The sequence below is a fragment of the Nicotiana tomentosiformis genome, chromosome 11 (genome assembly GCF_000390325.3).
Source record: "Nicotiana tomentosiformis chromosome 11, ASM39032v3, whole genome shotgun sequence".
In the NCBI taxonomy this organism is placed as follows: domain Eukaryota; kingdom Viridiplantae; phylum Streptophyta; class Magnoliopsida; order Solanales; family Solanaceae; genus Nicotiana; species Nicotiana tomentosiformis.
The window spans coordinates 112,676,261-112,692,260 of record NC_090822.1 but is presented as its reverse complement, the minus strand read 5'-3'; the positions used below and the strand labels follow the sequence as shown (position 1 = coordinate 112,692,260).

The 16,000-nt window shown below is 35.6% G+C and overlaps 1 protein-coding gene across 1 annotated transcript; it reads left to right on the top strand.

Annotated features, from left to right (window-relative positions):
• The first annotated feature begins 4,115 nt into the window (after positions 1-4,115).
• LOC104089990 (protein disulfide-isomerase 5-1) lies at positions 4,116-13,369 on the top strand. Its single transcript, XM_009595018.4, has 5 exons — positions 4,116-4,381; positions 5,688-5,746; positions 8,151-8,326; positions 12,720-12,825; positions 13,041-13,369. Exons 1-4 carry the CDS (start codon positions 4,262-4,264, stop codon positions 12,812-12,814), a joined length of 450 nt encoding a protein of 149 aa, XP_009593313.1. The 5' UTR covers positions 4,116-4,261; the 3' UTR covers positions 12,815-12,825; positions 13,041-13,369.
• The last annotated feature ends 2,631 nt before the right edge of the window (positions 13,370-16,000 follow it).

Genomic DNA, 16,000 nt, shown 5'->3' with positions numbered 1-16,000 from the left:
ATGCCAATATTAGATATCATGTCTGTAGGACAATGTCACCTTTCTAAAATTGGTATCTAAAACCATCGTTAACAACAAATGGTTTACTGCTTCCTCGTCTAAGCCACTAGAAGTAGTAATGTCATATATGCGCGTTTGAATCTAAGGTCACATAGAAACCATGTCTATAGGGCTTAATGGGTTCTAATTGGCTTCAGTTCTAAAACTGTCCAATGCTCAATGTGAGAACCTATTTTACGTGCATTTGTTGTCTAAGTGTGAAGGCTAAGTTGAGCCTTTAACTGCTCTCATTTGAAGTCCAATTTGTTTTGTATGTCGCCTAGTTTTATCATTTTGAGCAGCCTAAGTTAAGTCTAGAACCACCCTAAATAGAGGTCCAATACCTCCTGGACCATAGGTATGGGACGAGTAGTGCACGCATTGGGCACGACTTAGAATTGAATTAGAGCGCTTACGTAAACAACTTTAATATAGTAATCGGGTAGTAGGAGATGATAGTCTGTGCCCGCTGAATAATATGAGTAATTTCCTACCTCAAGGGAGTTACGAAGTATTATTTATGTTGTATGGGGTAATTCTTTAGGCTAAAAAACTTAGGACCCCCTTCTCTTCTTTATTCGTTTAACATCTAATATAGGTTTAATAGTTATATCCTTGTAATCCTTACTTCTCATTGTGTTAGTAAATTCATTTGACCCGTACTCTCTTTGTTTGTCTTGCCTAATTATAATCCACATAGTTTTAAGTTCGGCAGGGACCCACAGTTGTGGACCTCAAAGAGTGCCTAACACCTTCTCTTTGAGGTAATTTGAGCCCTTACCCGATCTTTGGTGGCGTTGACTAGTCAAACATAGTTATTTGCATAATAGGTGCCCAAACGCACCTCAAAATCGTTAGGTGGTGACTTTTCTCTTTAACACTCTATCTTCCATTTAAAAGTGTTGTCGCACGTCGAAAACCCACTTTCGTGAGAAAACAGAGCGCGACAACCTACAAATAAAGAAAAGTAAGTAAAACTTATGCGTGAAAAAATGCTTGAACGGTAAGCAAATCGGTGAGCCAAGAAGACGGTTTACCATGAGTACGAGCCTCCCACCGGCCCTTTGACAAATCGCGCCATGCGCGCTCGGCATATGTTGACATTGAAACCAGACTCCTGACCCAGTTCTCGAGATGGGGAACCGTACCCGGCATCCAAGCAGCGGTTGCATCAAGAAAAACAGCGATAAGAAAGAATGAAGAAGTAAAAACAACAAAAACTAAAAACAGGATCACACTTACGGTTCATATTCCATTTATCGGGAAATGGCATACTCTCAGCCGGGATTAGGTCCGAGGTCTTCACTTGAACGAACCGGCCCATCCAACCTCGATCTTTGTCTTCATCTATGCTCGAGGCTAACGCCTTGGTGGCCCGGCGTTGAAGCTTTATCTTCCCACCTCGGTAAAGTCGAGGGCTATATAATCTTACGAGGTGGTCGAGGGTGAAGGGAAGCCCGTCGATTTTGCTCACAAAGAAACAAACTAGTTTCACAATCCTCCAGAAAGAAGGGTGAATTTGACCGAGGGTCACCTGGTATTTCTTGCAAAAATCGACGATGACTGAATCGAGGGGACCCAGCATGAAAGGATAAGTGTAAACACTCAGGTCCCTTCCACGTGGGTAGTGATCGCCTCCTCCAGTGCCGGTATCACAACCTCTTTATTTTTCTAATGGCAGTCTTTTTTCACCAGGTCAAGAAGGCTTTTTGGTATCGAGCATATATATCTCGATACCGGCTCGCATCGACCAGCAACCGAGGAGGGTTTCTCGACCATAAAATCGGAATCAATAACGCACTCCCCGGGAACAAGCTCTTCAAGGCGTTGCTCCACCACTGTTTTCTCGCCGGCCGGCCGAGATGAGGAAGCAACCTCTTTCTGCTGAACAGTTTTAGATATTTTTGCCATCTAAATTTTTATGAACAAAGAAGAAGGGAGAGTGAAGTATTTGGTGTTTTGAGAAGAACAAGCGAAGAAATTCTAAAGCCTGAAAATAGAGAGCTTTGGGGAAGGCGAAGAACTGTGAAGATTGGAATGAAAAGAGATTTGAAGGTAAAAGTTTGAAATAATGAAGAAGGGGGCTATTTATAGATTTCATGGTGACGGTTCAAAATTGACAGTAGCCGACCATCGACTGACGTGCATTTAATGCCTTGGTAACTGGACCGACGAGACATTTGTCACATACATCACATTCGGGCTCGTTGCAGACGTCAATATGTATCTAGTCAGAGGTTGAAAAATTATATCGTTTCTCGCCACCTTCTTTCCGAGAAACGAGGGGACTATCTGTATACGGTCAAAACCGAGTTTGCCCTTCGTGCGACTAATCAAGATTGGAGCATGATGGACCGAAATTCGTCATTATAATATCGAGTTGTGATGTGAAGTTGGAAGGTCGAGTTCGAGACCCAGAGACCGATCAGTACCGAGATCGAGTCAAGTTCGAGCTCGAGACCCATAGACCGATCAAATACCGAGATCGAGTCAAGGTCGAGCTCGAGATCCAGAGACCGATCAAATACCGAGATCAAGTCAAGGTCGAGCTCGAGACCCAGAGACCGACCAAGATCGAGACCGACCAAGATCGAGACCGAGCCAAGGAATAACAAAGCCGTTATAGCTGCACTTGGGGAGAGAATCTCGACTGAAATCATGACTTGAATCAAGGAAAAGCCAATTAATTAATCTATTGTGGGATCTCCACTATGTACTTTTAATTATATCCAAAGTAGAATTTCTCCACTATATTAGGAGTGGCTAACATTTGTAAAGGGGAGATTGATATACATTCACACATTCTCACATTCAGAGATTATTGAGATTTACATAACATCTAGCAAATATTATCCTTTTTTGGGCGTTTGATATTGATTCATCTTGTTCATTTATCAATCATTCTCTACTCAATTAGGTCTTTGTATTCATTCCTTTTTACAGTCAATATTCAACATATCCCTACTTATTTTTCCAATTTGTACCAAGTTATACCACGTATCCTTAGAATTACGTATAATTTCAACTATATCTGTTTTTCGGATAAACATACTGAAATAAGTCATGTCAAATAAGTTGAGATTGGCTATATACATCATCACTATTCATATTTCTTCATTTATATATCGCGGTGCACCAATCAATGAGATATGTTGTTGCTTTTCTTTACATTTTGCTCATTGATTCTTGCATTTGTTTCATTTATTACGATTTAATTTTAACATTGTATGTGTCTATTTAACTGGATATTTTACCATCCACAAGAATCATTCTCAAGTTTTTGCGCATTTTTCAACTTGTATATAATTGAACATTCAAACTCTTTCAAGCAGTTAATGATTATTATATTAAGAATTTATTTTATATTCACTACTGATAGTACTTTTACACAATTAGTGTATTTTAATATATATATATATATATATATATATATATATATATATATATATATATATATATATATATATATATAGTTATAGTTATAGTTATCTTTAATTACCTTTAAAGCACATAATAACTAACAACTTATTTGGATGGTTGTACATGTTATATTATATTGTATTGTATTGTTATTTTAAATACGATATTTGTTTTGATTGTTACTTAAATTTGATTGTATTGTATCATTAAATCCATCGTTACGTAACAACGAAAAAGTGTCACTTTATGTAACGACTTATTTGGTGCGGTCACATCATTACCTTATTTTTTTCTCTCATCTTGCCATTTCTTATAATTAAATAATTAAATTTTATCCTTTATCCTACCTTTTTATATAATAAATTTACCTTGTACCTTATTTTTCTTTATAATATTGCAAGTTTATTCTTCATTTGATGACGCATGACGTCACAAAACGACAATAAATAATACAATCTATCCAAAAATTATATATATTAAAACGATACAAATACAATATGATATAATACATTAAGAAACGATACATAACAACCGTCCAAAGAAGTTGTAAATGACAAATAATTTATTTATACTTTTTTTCATTAGTCAAAACTTAAAGGGATCAAACTCGAAAGTGAAGTTCACCCACAAAAGAAACAGTATAATTAAAATGGCCCATAACCTTTTGGAAATATTCCCAAACATCCTTCCCTTCCATTCTTTTTCCCATTTCTCCTTTTAATTCCTCATTCCCCAGCAATAAGTTGGAAGATTTTCAGCTAAACAGAAATTTCGATTTTTAGAATCAAACTCTGGTGCTACGATGAAACGCTGTACGCACCCATTTGTCTCTATCTTATTGTGTTGCTTCTTTTTGTTAAGTTCGATATTTATCGCCAGAGCTGAAGTCATTACCCTCACAGCCGATACGTTTAATGACAAGGTAAATAAACTTTTTTTTTTTTTGCTTCTGATAAAGCTGCTTAGTTTCTTGTTCTTAGATCAGAGATCAGATTTGCCTTCTAGAAAACTACTAGGGTTTATACGACCTGTAACATGTACATTAGAGTTTTCAAGTAATTATTGTTCTTATTTTACTGTTTGTGTTTTAGTTTGGAGATGATATTTCATTGGTTATTGAGTAGTGGTATCTAACTTTGATTTGGTTTATTGTTAATTTTTATAGTTTGTTTGATTTTTTGGTTATTTTTGCCAAAGTAGGAAATTGAATGTTTCCATATTGGGTAACCGGTTATTTGATCTAAATTGTAAGAAAAAAAATTCGTGAAAGAATTAGGAGCATCATAGGGACATTTGCGTCTCATACTATCTCAGCCAACAACAACAACAACTACGCCTCAATCCCAAGCTAGTTGGGGCCGGCAGTATGAATATCAATCTCATACGGATTTTTCTTTGTGTAATATGATTAGAAGTTGGTAACAACAACAACAACGACGCGTCAATCCCAAGCTAGTTGGGACTGACTGTATGAATCCTCAACACTCAATATCATAAATGCTTTGTTTGGTTCAATAATATTTCAATATTGCGTACTTAAGAATTATCTAACACTAGGGATTCACTAATATACTCCAGTCGTTATATCACTAATATACTAAGAGTCTTCTAGTAAGCACAAGTGTTCTAGTTGCTATCACCTTTATGGATTTTCAACTTCCATTATTATCTATCTTTTGCTAGATCTACCTGGAGTCTCAGATATTCTAAATCTTTTGAGACAACTTCTTTCCATGTGATTTTAGGTCTCTCTTCATCTTTTTAACACCTTCAATCATCATGTTTTCACATCTAAAAACCATCTGAAGGCCTATGTAACACGTGGGTGGCTAAACCATTTCAGCAGCAGGAGTTAGTAACTCAAAAGAAAAATAAATGAAATAGGAAAAAGAAAACCTTTTTCACTTCCGGTCTGGTTGATGATTATGATATTGGTGGTTTGCACGTGGTAGGTAATCTGTAATCTCTGTTCATCCTGTTGCCGTTGATCTGGTTTAGAAGAGTGATTATCCATTGGTGGACGTAGAGTACATGTAGCTAATTTAATCAGCCACATAATTAAATATTTAAGTTTTCTTTATATATTCTGTTGATTTCTTTTACATCAAGTAGTATTCAACATTGAATTGAACAATAGTTGCAGTCTTGAGTTAGCTGGTGGTGGTTTTGTGCAACTTTTTGAATGGTGTCCATAGCCATACTCACATGTTCTTTTGGGTTTCATTTAGATAAATGAGAAGGACACTGCATGGTTTGTCAAATTTTGTGTACCGTGGTGTAAGCACTGGTAAGTCTTTCAAAACTAGTCTGCTTTAGTTTTTAATGTTTTCCCTTTTCCTCTTGTAGAAATGGTTGGCTAGTCTGAATTCTCAACTCAATTTCCAGTTCTGCCTGCTAGCTACTTTTTTGGTTCTTTAATGTGAGGAAAATTTAGGAAGTTCTCGGCAATTTTGGTGTCCAAACTGCCATTGTGAATGCGTAAAGCCTTCTCTATTAGTAGCGTAGATAGATACTCTGTGATATCCATGAAGGATCTCATTTTCCAAATTCAAATTGCTAAAGGTGCCATGATGCTTTGAGAATCTTGTAGTGCATGAATGTGGCTTGCCTCTTCACTGCAAGTTCAAGCATATTCTGTAAATAGGTGGGCCTGATTATATCTGTGGCCACAGGGAAGAGCTATGTTAAAATGATCCAATATTCTATCATTTCATTGTCAAGATTAGCTAATATGGAATCCCATTTACACTATCATCTAGTAGTACAAGGAAAGGAAATTTCCAAGATTAATGAACATTCCACGTTTCTCAAAAAGAAAAAAAGAAAAAAAATGCTAAGCCAAAGTCTCTTGAAGGAGACAATTTCATGCTGAGAGGTAAAATAAATCACCTATAATGCTTTGGCTCTGAAGACTACATTAGAAAGTTACTGTTGATGTATTTGATATGACTAAAATCCACATAGTGATAGGAATGCCATGTGAAGAAGCTTGTTTGATATTTTCATATTGGATAAAATTGAATCAGTATTTTCCCCATTTTAAAGATTATACATGTCACGAATTTGAACTTAAAGACAGTTTAGAGGGCTACTCTCACTCTATGGTCTTCTTGTGACCCATTTTCGATGACATATGCCTATCAGGATACGAATGAAATTAAAGGGTTGGGGGAAGGGGGCTTAAGTGTCACTGAACCACATAAAGGGTCAGTGTTAAGTGGAGGGTGGTTCACTGAAATATCCCTTATTCTAATTATTTACTCTTATGGATCAAATTGAGAATTTAAATTCTCTATTTTGTTCTTCTCGTTCAATGACTATTGCCGAGGTCGCTCGAACAGTGGTGCCACTGAATGTTGGTTGTTTGGTGGGAAAGAGATTTGGTCGTTTGCAGATTTGTTTGGGTCAACTCAGAGGATGGTAATTGCATTAGTGACTCATGTCAGCATGCTGATACTATTCAACCAATAATTTTACCTTCTAAAGCATCCAGATGCGGGAAGCGCGGCTTAGGTGGTTCGGTTATGTGAGGAGGAGGAGCACAGACGCCTCGGTGAGGAGGTGTGAGAGGTTGACATTGGAGGGCCTACAGAGAGGTAGAGGTAGGCCAAAGAAGAGGTGGGGAGAGGTGATTAGGCAAGACATGGAACAACTTCAACTGACCGAGGACATGACCCTTGATAGGAAGGTATGTAGGTCGAGTATTAGGGTAGTAGAGTAGGTACTCTAGAGTGCTCATAACAGTAGTATTGGCACGCAGTCTCGCTTTCTGTTGGTAGTACGTTTTTATGACTAACCGTTGTTTTCTTTCATTGTTGATCACCTTACTGTCTTGTTGTTTTTATTCTGCTTTTATATGTCTTTTTGGTACTGTCCCTTCTTATCTATATTTTCATTAGTGTGGTGCTTATGCTTTCCTGAGCCAAGGGTCTATTGGAAACAACCTCTCTATCCTTGCAAGGTAGGGGTAAGGTCTGCGTAAACACTACCCTCCCCAGACCCCACGGTGTGGGATAACACTGGGTATGTTGTTGTTGTTGTAAAGCATCCAGGCCAGTGTGAGATAGGGACACTTCACGGTGCTGCTTCAGAGCGACCTGAGTGGTGAAGTACCTCTGGAACCACTGTTAACTCAAACTTTTGCGATGTCTTTAGTGTTATTACATCAAAAATACAAATTAGTTAGATCTTCATTATTCTTAGAACTGATGATAATGAAATGCTGAAAAATCTAGCAGTTTTATATCTAGTATTTTACATACTGACACTCTTCTTTAGTTAAAATTTTCACATGTAGCTTTTGGCATTTTGACTTGTAGCTAACTAATATTTTTGGTTATATATTGTAACTGGTAAGAGAATTAACTGGATGATAGACCTAATAGTCCCAAGTGCCAGTACCATACTTTTCAAGAGAACAGGCTAGTCTTATGTTCATAATCATAGATGTCCAAGGACTTTAAAACATACTTACTAGTCCATCACAAGGCATGTACCTGTCTGTGACTGGCTTAGTTAACTGAAAAAACATGATTCCGCAGCCAATATGTATTTGGTAAGATAATGTTGAGTTGGGTTCATTTTATTTTTTAAATTTTGTTATATATCACAAAATTAGTCCTTGATATTTCCATTGCTGTATTGTCCTAAGAAGGTTCTTTCGTTTTGCTAATTCTGTAACCTTTTCTCAGCAAGAACCTGGGAACACTTTGGGATGATTTAGGGAGAGCGATGGAAGGGGAGGATGAGATAGAGGTGGGACAAGTTGATTGTGGTACACACAAACCAGTGTGTAACAAAGTTGATATCCATTCATATCCTACATTCAAACTCTTCTACAATGGAGAAGAAGTTGCAAAGTACCAAGGTAGGAGTTTTTTCTTTGAAACATCTCTTAACTATCTCATAGTCGTTTTAAAATTTTAAGTTACAAGGATGCATAATTTAGATTTCTTTTGCTACTCCCAATTGTATCTGCTTTTCTAAATTGACCTGTGATTATATCAGTGCCCGTAGAATTTCTTATTAAAAAAATCAGTCTGTGTAGAAGAAATATTAAAGTTAGTGTAATAATATAAGGATTACATCATACTTTAAATTTGGTTTGTTCAGTGAAGGAATTTTTGAACAATGTGAAATTATTAGGATAATAGTGAAGCTGTGTCAACTCTAAAACATATTTGGGGTGGAGGCAAGTGACGAGCGCAAAACACAACACGAAATTGATGTTCGCTAGTCAAAGATAGTATAGTTTAATTATCGTCTCCTCAAGGATTGGATTTAAACAACGTTCAAGTAATTTCTAGCTTAACGCTATTCAGGATGATTAACACTTTGGTTGGGATGATTAATAACTAAAATTAAACTAAAACAATTAACAATTGATCACAGAAAGACAAGAATTGAGCAACACCGAAATAATTAATGGGAGAAATAAGGGTCGTGACAGGATATGTGCAAGATGGCTATTCGGGATCTAACTCTAGTTCAATTCACTCTAATGTTCTAATGATTTTCACGAATTCACTCGATGATTAGTTCAAACGTGTAGCCAAGACTCCTCTCTCTTTAAATCTTAACTCTACGAGGTGAACTAATATAAGGCACTGTGAAACATGCAAGAACGCGTTAATGGATTAGTCTTTAGGGAAATGTCTCTCGAATATTCTCCTAACTTGATTTAATTAACAATTCAACAAGCTCTTCCGATTACTTAAAAGAATCACTGACATAAACCAAACAAAATAATGCAAAGATAATAACCAAAATATTTCTCTTTCGATTAAATAAACCGGTGAATAAAGTTGCAATCAATTCAAAACTCAGTGAAGCAGGCACTCGTCGCTTTTTGTCGCCTCTTGCTATTCAAAACACTGTCTCAAACAAGTTATTTTTATTTACATGTAGAGAGGTACAACCATATCATGGCATTCAACAAAGCAAAACTATGGTTGCTACTTCTTCAAATTATGCCGAGATAATAGCCATTCGTGATGCAAGTCGAGAATGCATTTGGTTGGGATCAATAACTCAATACATCCAGGAAACATGTGGTCTTCCTTTCAAAAGGAATATCGAACTACATTGTATGAAGATAATGCTGCATGCATAGCTCAACTAAAAGGAGGATGAGATAGAATAAAACATATTTCACCAAAATTCTTTTTTACTCATGATCTTCAAAGGAATGGTGAAATTGATGTTCTACTTTTCAAATGATAATTTGACGGATATGTTCATTAAAGAATTGTCAATCTCAACATTTGAAAAGCTGATATACAAGATTGGAATGCATATCTTTAAGACAATCAGTAATGTTTACCCCTTTACTATCGAAAATAAGTTATATATACCCTCTGTTTCACTTTCTTAATATTCATACCCCTACCGTTGCACTTCAACAACAACAACAACAACAACAACAACCCAGTGGAATCTCACAAGTGGGGTTTGGGGAGGGTAGTGTGTACGAAGATCTTACTCCTACCTACGAAGGTAGAGAGACTTTTTCCGAAAGACCCTCTGCTCAAGAACGTAAAAAAAATGGAGTAATAAATAAACAATAGCAACAACAATGTAATAAGATAGTGTAAGCAAATAATACAATGAATAATGACGGAGATCCAAGGAAATGAAACAATAAGAATAGTGCCAATCTCACTGCTAATACTGACATACCGTATATAAACAAGGGACTAGGAATAGGAAGGTACCTGACTAGTACAACTACTACTAGTAAGACAAGGCAAACTCTAGACTGTCTATCAACCCACCACCCTAATTTTCGACCTCCACACCTTTCTATCGAGTGTCATGTCCTCGGTAAGCCCTCACCCATTAAATCCCCTCACCCGTTAAATCCCCTCCACACCTTTCTACACCTGTGGGTTCAAAATACCCCTCACCCGTTAAATCCCTCTCCAAAACTTAAAAACGACATGTGGCACGCCCTGGTTGCACTAAAATAACCTGCAACATTTTTTATTCTATTTTATAAACCCCACCCGACCCAACTTCTTTACTCACCTCCATCCGAATCCCCCTTATTGCAGCAGATGATGCCTTTGTTTTGGGAGAAAAAGAAATTGGAAGTAATTTGTTGTATTTCAAAATACTAATACTTCAACTTATTCACAAAAAAAAAGAAAAAAAAAGAAAGAACTTAAACTTATCCCAAAGAATGATGGATGAGAAATATGAGAATTAAACTACACAAGAACTTCGCTTACAAACTGATAATTTCATAAGTAGAAATTTATAAAACTTATTTTCATATTTTTTTTGAATTAAAAAAAATTTAAATCCAACAACGAAAAATATATCTAGATTCAAATTTCTGAAGTCTTTCTTCCTTTGAAGGTATCGAAAAACATTCCACATTAGAGCATCACAAACCCAAAAAAGCATTGTGGAATTTCTTGTCATCAAAAGGAGAATACCAAGGCTTTAACAAGAGTACTAATGGGTAGTGAAAACAAAGAAGAGGAAAATCAAGAGAATCTTCTTTATCATCAGCAGCAGAAGAAGAGTTCATTAAGGAGTAAACAACACACTTTGTATCAAATGTTGCTACTGTTATTCTGAATCATCACTGAAATAAAACAAAGATAATAAGGGGGTGAGAATGATTTAAGTACGGGGGATTCGGGCGGGGGTTTGCCTCTTTTTCATCTCTTTGTGCCAAGGGTCTTTCGGAAACAGCCTCTCTACCCCGGGGTATGGGTAAGGTCTGCGTACACACTATCCTCCCCAGACCCCACACGTGGGATATTACTGGGTTGTTGTTGTTGATTCGGACGGGGGTGGCCGGGTGGGTAAATAAGTTGGATCAGGTGGGGTTTAATAAAAAATGGGGCGGGTTATTTTAGTGCAACCAGGGCGTGCCACATGTCATTTTTAAGTTTTGAGGGATTTAACGGGTGAGGGGTATCTTGAACCCACAAGTATAACGGTAGGGATATGGATACTAAGAAAGTGAAACGGAGGGTATATATAACTTATTTTGATAGTAAAGGGATATATATGACCCTTTTCCGTTGAGTTTTTCTAGTAAGGTTTTTAATGAAGCAACATGCAATGTATATTACTAATAACTATGTAGTATTACTTTTCTTTTACTAGAATATTTTTGCAGTGGGTTTTTTTCCTAGTATGGTCTTAACGAGGCATATCTTTCTTTTTCTACATGGCCATTCAAGGAGGAGTGTTGTAAATAATTTATGGATGGATTCCCATGCTATATGTCCATCCTTGTCACTGTGCGATGGTGATTCTTACAAGCTATCTTTCACCTTTCTTTCCTATAAAAGGCCTGATAATTGAGATAGGCAGAACACACATTTGAAAGAAGAAAAGTTACTTTTTTGTGCTCTTACTAGTATTTATTCTCTTTATTTTTTAAATTTTTGTTAATTGCTTAGTTCTTGTAATGTTACTATTGTTTCACAACAATGTGGATGTGTAAGCTTAGTCGTCAAAAAGAAAATATGGAGATGTGACATAGACTTAATAATATGGTTGAAATGGAAGAGTGCTATACGATAAAAAGCTAACTTAAAAAGTGAATGACAACAACAACAATAACAAACCCAGTGCAATCCACACGGTGGGGTCTGGGGAGGGTAGTGTGTTCGCAGACCTTACCCCTGCCTTATGAAGGAATAGAGGCTGTTTCCGAAAGACAAGTTCTATAAAAAGGTAGTGAGAATATCAACGTTATACGGGAATGAAAGTTGGGCGTATAAGGCTCAACATATCAACAAGATTAGTGTTGTAGAATTGCGGAGGTTAAGATTGTTATGTGGTCACACAAGATTGGAAAATGTTAGAAATAAGCACATCAGAGAGATGATGCAAGTAGCACTCATAGGGCGACTTAAGATGGTTTGATCATGTCTTACATAAATCTGTAAATGCACCGGTCCATAGGTGTAACGATATGATGATTGATGGTGCAAAAAAGGGATGAGGTAGACCCAAAATCATGTATACTGAAGCTGACTAAAAGGACCCAAGGATCTTTTAATATCAATGAATATTTAGCTAAGTACTCACTGCTACTTCATCAAAAAGCTGTAAATATAGGTAAGACAATTGTTAACATATATCCCACTTGTATCAAAACATCCTTTTAGCTCCTTTAGCATCTATCATAACGTTAAGACAGTAATACCATAAAATGCGATAAGCTGGTCTCGCCACTGCATGCCCATTAACTTGTATTTGACCTGAAATCCTGTATTTTACATCTGTTGCTGTAGGACCAAGAGACATTGAATCGCTGAAAATTTTTGCATTAGAAGAAGCAGAGAAAGCCGCCACAAAAGCTGAGGCTGGTGATGATAAAGAGTTATAACTTACTGTCAGGTAAACTCTAAAAGACGGAAAGCTCTAAATGCCTCCGTCTTCTGTATGGCTAGATGCAGGATCTCCTTTTTATCTGCATTTCCATCTCAAAACGTTTGTTATCAGTGGAAAAGCCATGTATACCATCCTCCTCCCTTGTGGAGTTTCTCTTGTAATATTATTTTATTTATACACATTTGCAAGCTTCCCACTGAAGTTTGGTTTAATACTGATAGGTAAAGGTGCAGCTTTTCCATGTTTCACCAGGACTGTTCCCTAAGCAAAATCCAGAAAACGCTAGAATGGATGAAGATTGACAGCGAGTCTTCTTTTATAGTGGCACTGGATTGGTGATTCCTTCTTATTCTCCTAGTTTTTGTTGTCTAGGATTTTGTTAATCTGATTAGGCTGACATTGGCTTGACGAAGAAGGAGCTAATTTGTTAAAATGATTACTGTAAACTCTAAAGATACTCGAAAGAAAAAGGAGATTACGCGGAGATATTAGACATGAAATTTTGTTATTCTCATTTTTTGCAATGAGCAAAGAAGTCATTTTTAGCTAATGTAGTGGTAATGACAAGCCCACAATATAATGCTCTCTTTGCGTCCAGGAACAACATCAAGGGGATAAAATTGTCACAGGACGAAATACAGAAGAAAATGACAAGTAAATATTAACACAATATGTGTTTCAAGATATTATTCTGAAAATTTCATTTTCCATCTCCTTTTTTCCATATAAAAGTGAGGGATAACTTGCTGTAGTTAGACCAAAACTAATAATGTTGGTGTCTGCTCGTCTCCTCAGCATCCAAACCCAAATCCCTTAAATCTCTCCTTTTGATGGCCTTGACTTAGCAACTGCTATTTGTTCTGCGATTTGTTTCCTTAAAACTAAAAGCCCTCCTGTAACATTTTTGCCCACTACTTAACAGATAATAAGAGTATTTGTCCGATTATCATTTATCTCTCTTTAAACATTTCACTTAATTAACACTTCAGTAGTTGAAACAACAATGGTAGTTTTGAAGAAAAAAAGACAATAATAAATGATTTTTGTTTTTCTAAAACGTCAAATATTTTAAACAAATTCAGTTTGTGAAAATTACTAATATTTAAAATAGAGAAGAGTAGCATTTTTTAGTCAAGCATAGAGTACATATTTAAATTTCTTGGTTAAGGATCAATGTGTAAGCAACCGAGCATTCTTGTCTCACATGAGCAGACATTAATAGCTACATATTGTTTGCTTAAGATACACGCATGTCACTAGGAACTGTAGGAAGTAACAATAAAGATCAAAATGTTTTGCTTGGGTTTGCTTAACTTTTACGTTTGATACAGACCTCATTTAGGGGAAGTGAGTGATTAGCAGAGAAACAAGGAAACATTCTAGGAATAAAACTGCGGGATCTCAGGGTTTTGTTCTAATTAAGCACAGATTAAGAGCCCTGGACATAAGAGATTTTTCCTTCTTTTTTTCACTTTTTTTTTTCTTTTTTTGAAATCAGTATTTATTCATAAAATTTTCAATTTTCACTTGAATATGCATTTTGAAAATTTTAAAAACTCCAAAATGTTGTTTTTCAAAATTTTCACTCAAATCACTCACAAAACTTCAAAAATAACCCAAAATTATATTCATGTCCAAACACAACTTTAAATTTCAAATACCATTTTCGCTTAATTTTCTTTTTCTTCCTATTTTGGAATTTTATAATTGTTATGTCCAAACCCCCCATTAAGTCTTTCATTGCAAATGTTGCTGACAAATGAAACATTACCTACAATCTCATGCCTGCCAAACATGATGTGTCTTTACCGAATCTTGAGCACTAATTTGATTAAGACTGTAATGTCTGTTTATTCTGTGTATATTTGTTGGCTATTGGAAGAGCCGACCAAGTTTACGGTCCTTTAAATTACTAATTCTTGCTTATCTTTTTCTGTATTATAGTTGTCCTTTTTTAAACAGAAAGAATATAAAAAAAGAAAAGAAAAGGATCAGTCTGCTTGATTATTCATTTTATTTCACAATTAAATAAATTAAAATGGGGGACGTGCTGCTTTCCACTTAAGATTCCAGCTCCTCCATTTTAGAAAGAAAATTGCCATTTCAATCTCTCCATAGATTACAATGTGAACTCTTCAATGACCTATTGACCTACTCTTTGTATATTTTGTAGAATTTGGTTTGGTTATATCTTTTCTTACCTTACTATCATACACATGCTAATGGTATGCTCTAAGCGGCTAATAAATTAGGAGGAGAACCATAAGGTCTCAGGTTGATTTTAACGGAGATAAAAATATTAAATAATCTTTTTTCATTTACAATTAAGTTTTGATGGACAGAATTATCTCGCAATTTATTGGTGGGAGATAGCACGTACCTCACGAAATAGTCAAGCGATCTTTATACTGATAGAAAGTAATAATCAAAGTGTGTGCATACTGACTCGAATAACATTGTCTTACGAAAATTGTCCCTAGCTAAGGGATAGTTCAAGAGAAAGTATTTCTAGTTGCAGCACGAATTTGAATTTTGATAATCTCTTGATTGTTATTATCCGATGGATATATTATTATGTTTACAAAAATATCTTATCTTATGTTTGCAATAATATATTTGTAGTACAAAATTGTCAGAAGATGTCGACATCATAATGGCATGAAAAGCAAAATGTGGACATAGAATATATTGCTACGACGCAATGTTTTGGCTTGGAGGCCAAGCAAATTTGATCAATTGCGTTCAAGACCTGATGCTGGAAGGGTCAATAGTCCACCTGATATATATTAAAAAGAAAAAAATTATATTTTTTAATATATATACATTGAAAATTTCTCGGCCAAAAAAGTGAGAATAATTAAAAAGAAATCATTCTTTTTGAAAGAAACTTAAAAAAAAATTACATGCCATTGGAACAGATGGAGTAATAAATAAGTACGAGTAGCACATGAAGTAAGTAACTTAGAAAAAGAACTTGTAATTTATTGAAGTGGTACACGAGTAAATTATATTTTTACATAGTAATTTAATTATGTAAATAAACATTTTTTAGTGGTTTAGAAAATGTGAAACAATCTATATACTACTATATTAAAAGCACGAAGACACTTGACGAAATGTCGTTCGCCTTTTTTGTCATTTAAAGATAGATTTTACACTAGACAAAAATAGTAATTTAATA

Coding starts and splice junctions, on each gene's coding strand:
- LOC104089990 (XM_009595018.4), top strand. CDS start 4,262: ATGAAACGCTGTACGCACCCATTTGTCTCTATCTTATTGTGTTGCTTC. Junction 5,747..8,150: donor GTACCGTGGTGTAAGCACTG/GTAAGTCTTTCA, acceptor ACCTTTTCTCAG/CAAGAACCTGGGAACACTTT. Junction 8,327..12,719: donor AGAAGTTGCAAAGTACCAAG/GTAGGAGTTTTT, acceptor CTGTTGCTGTAG/GACCAAGAGACATTGAATCG.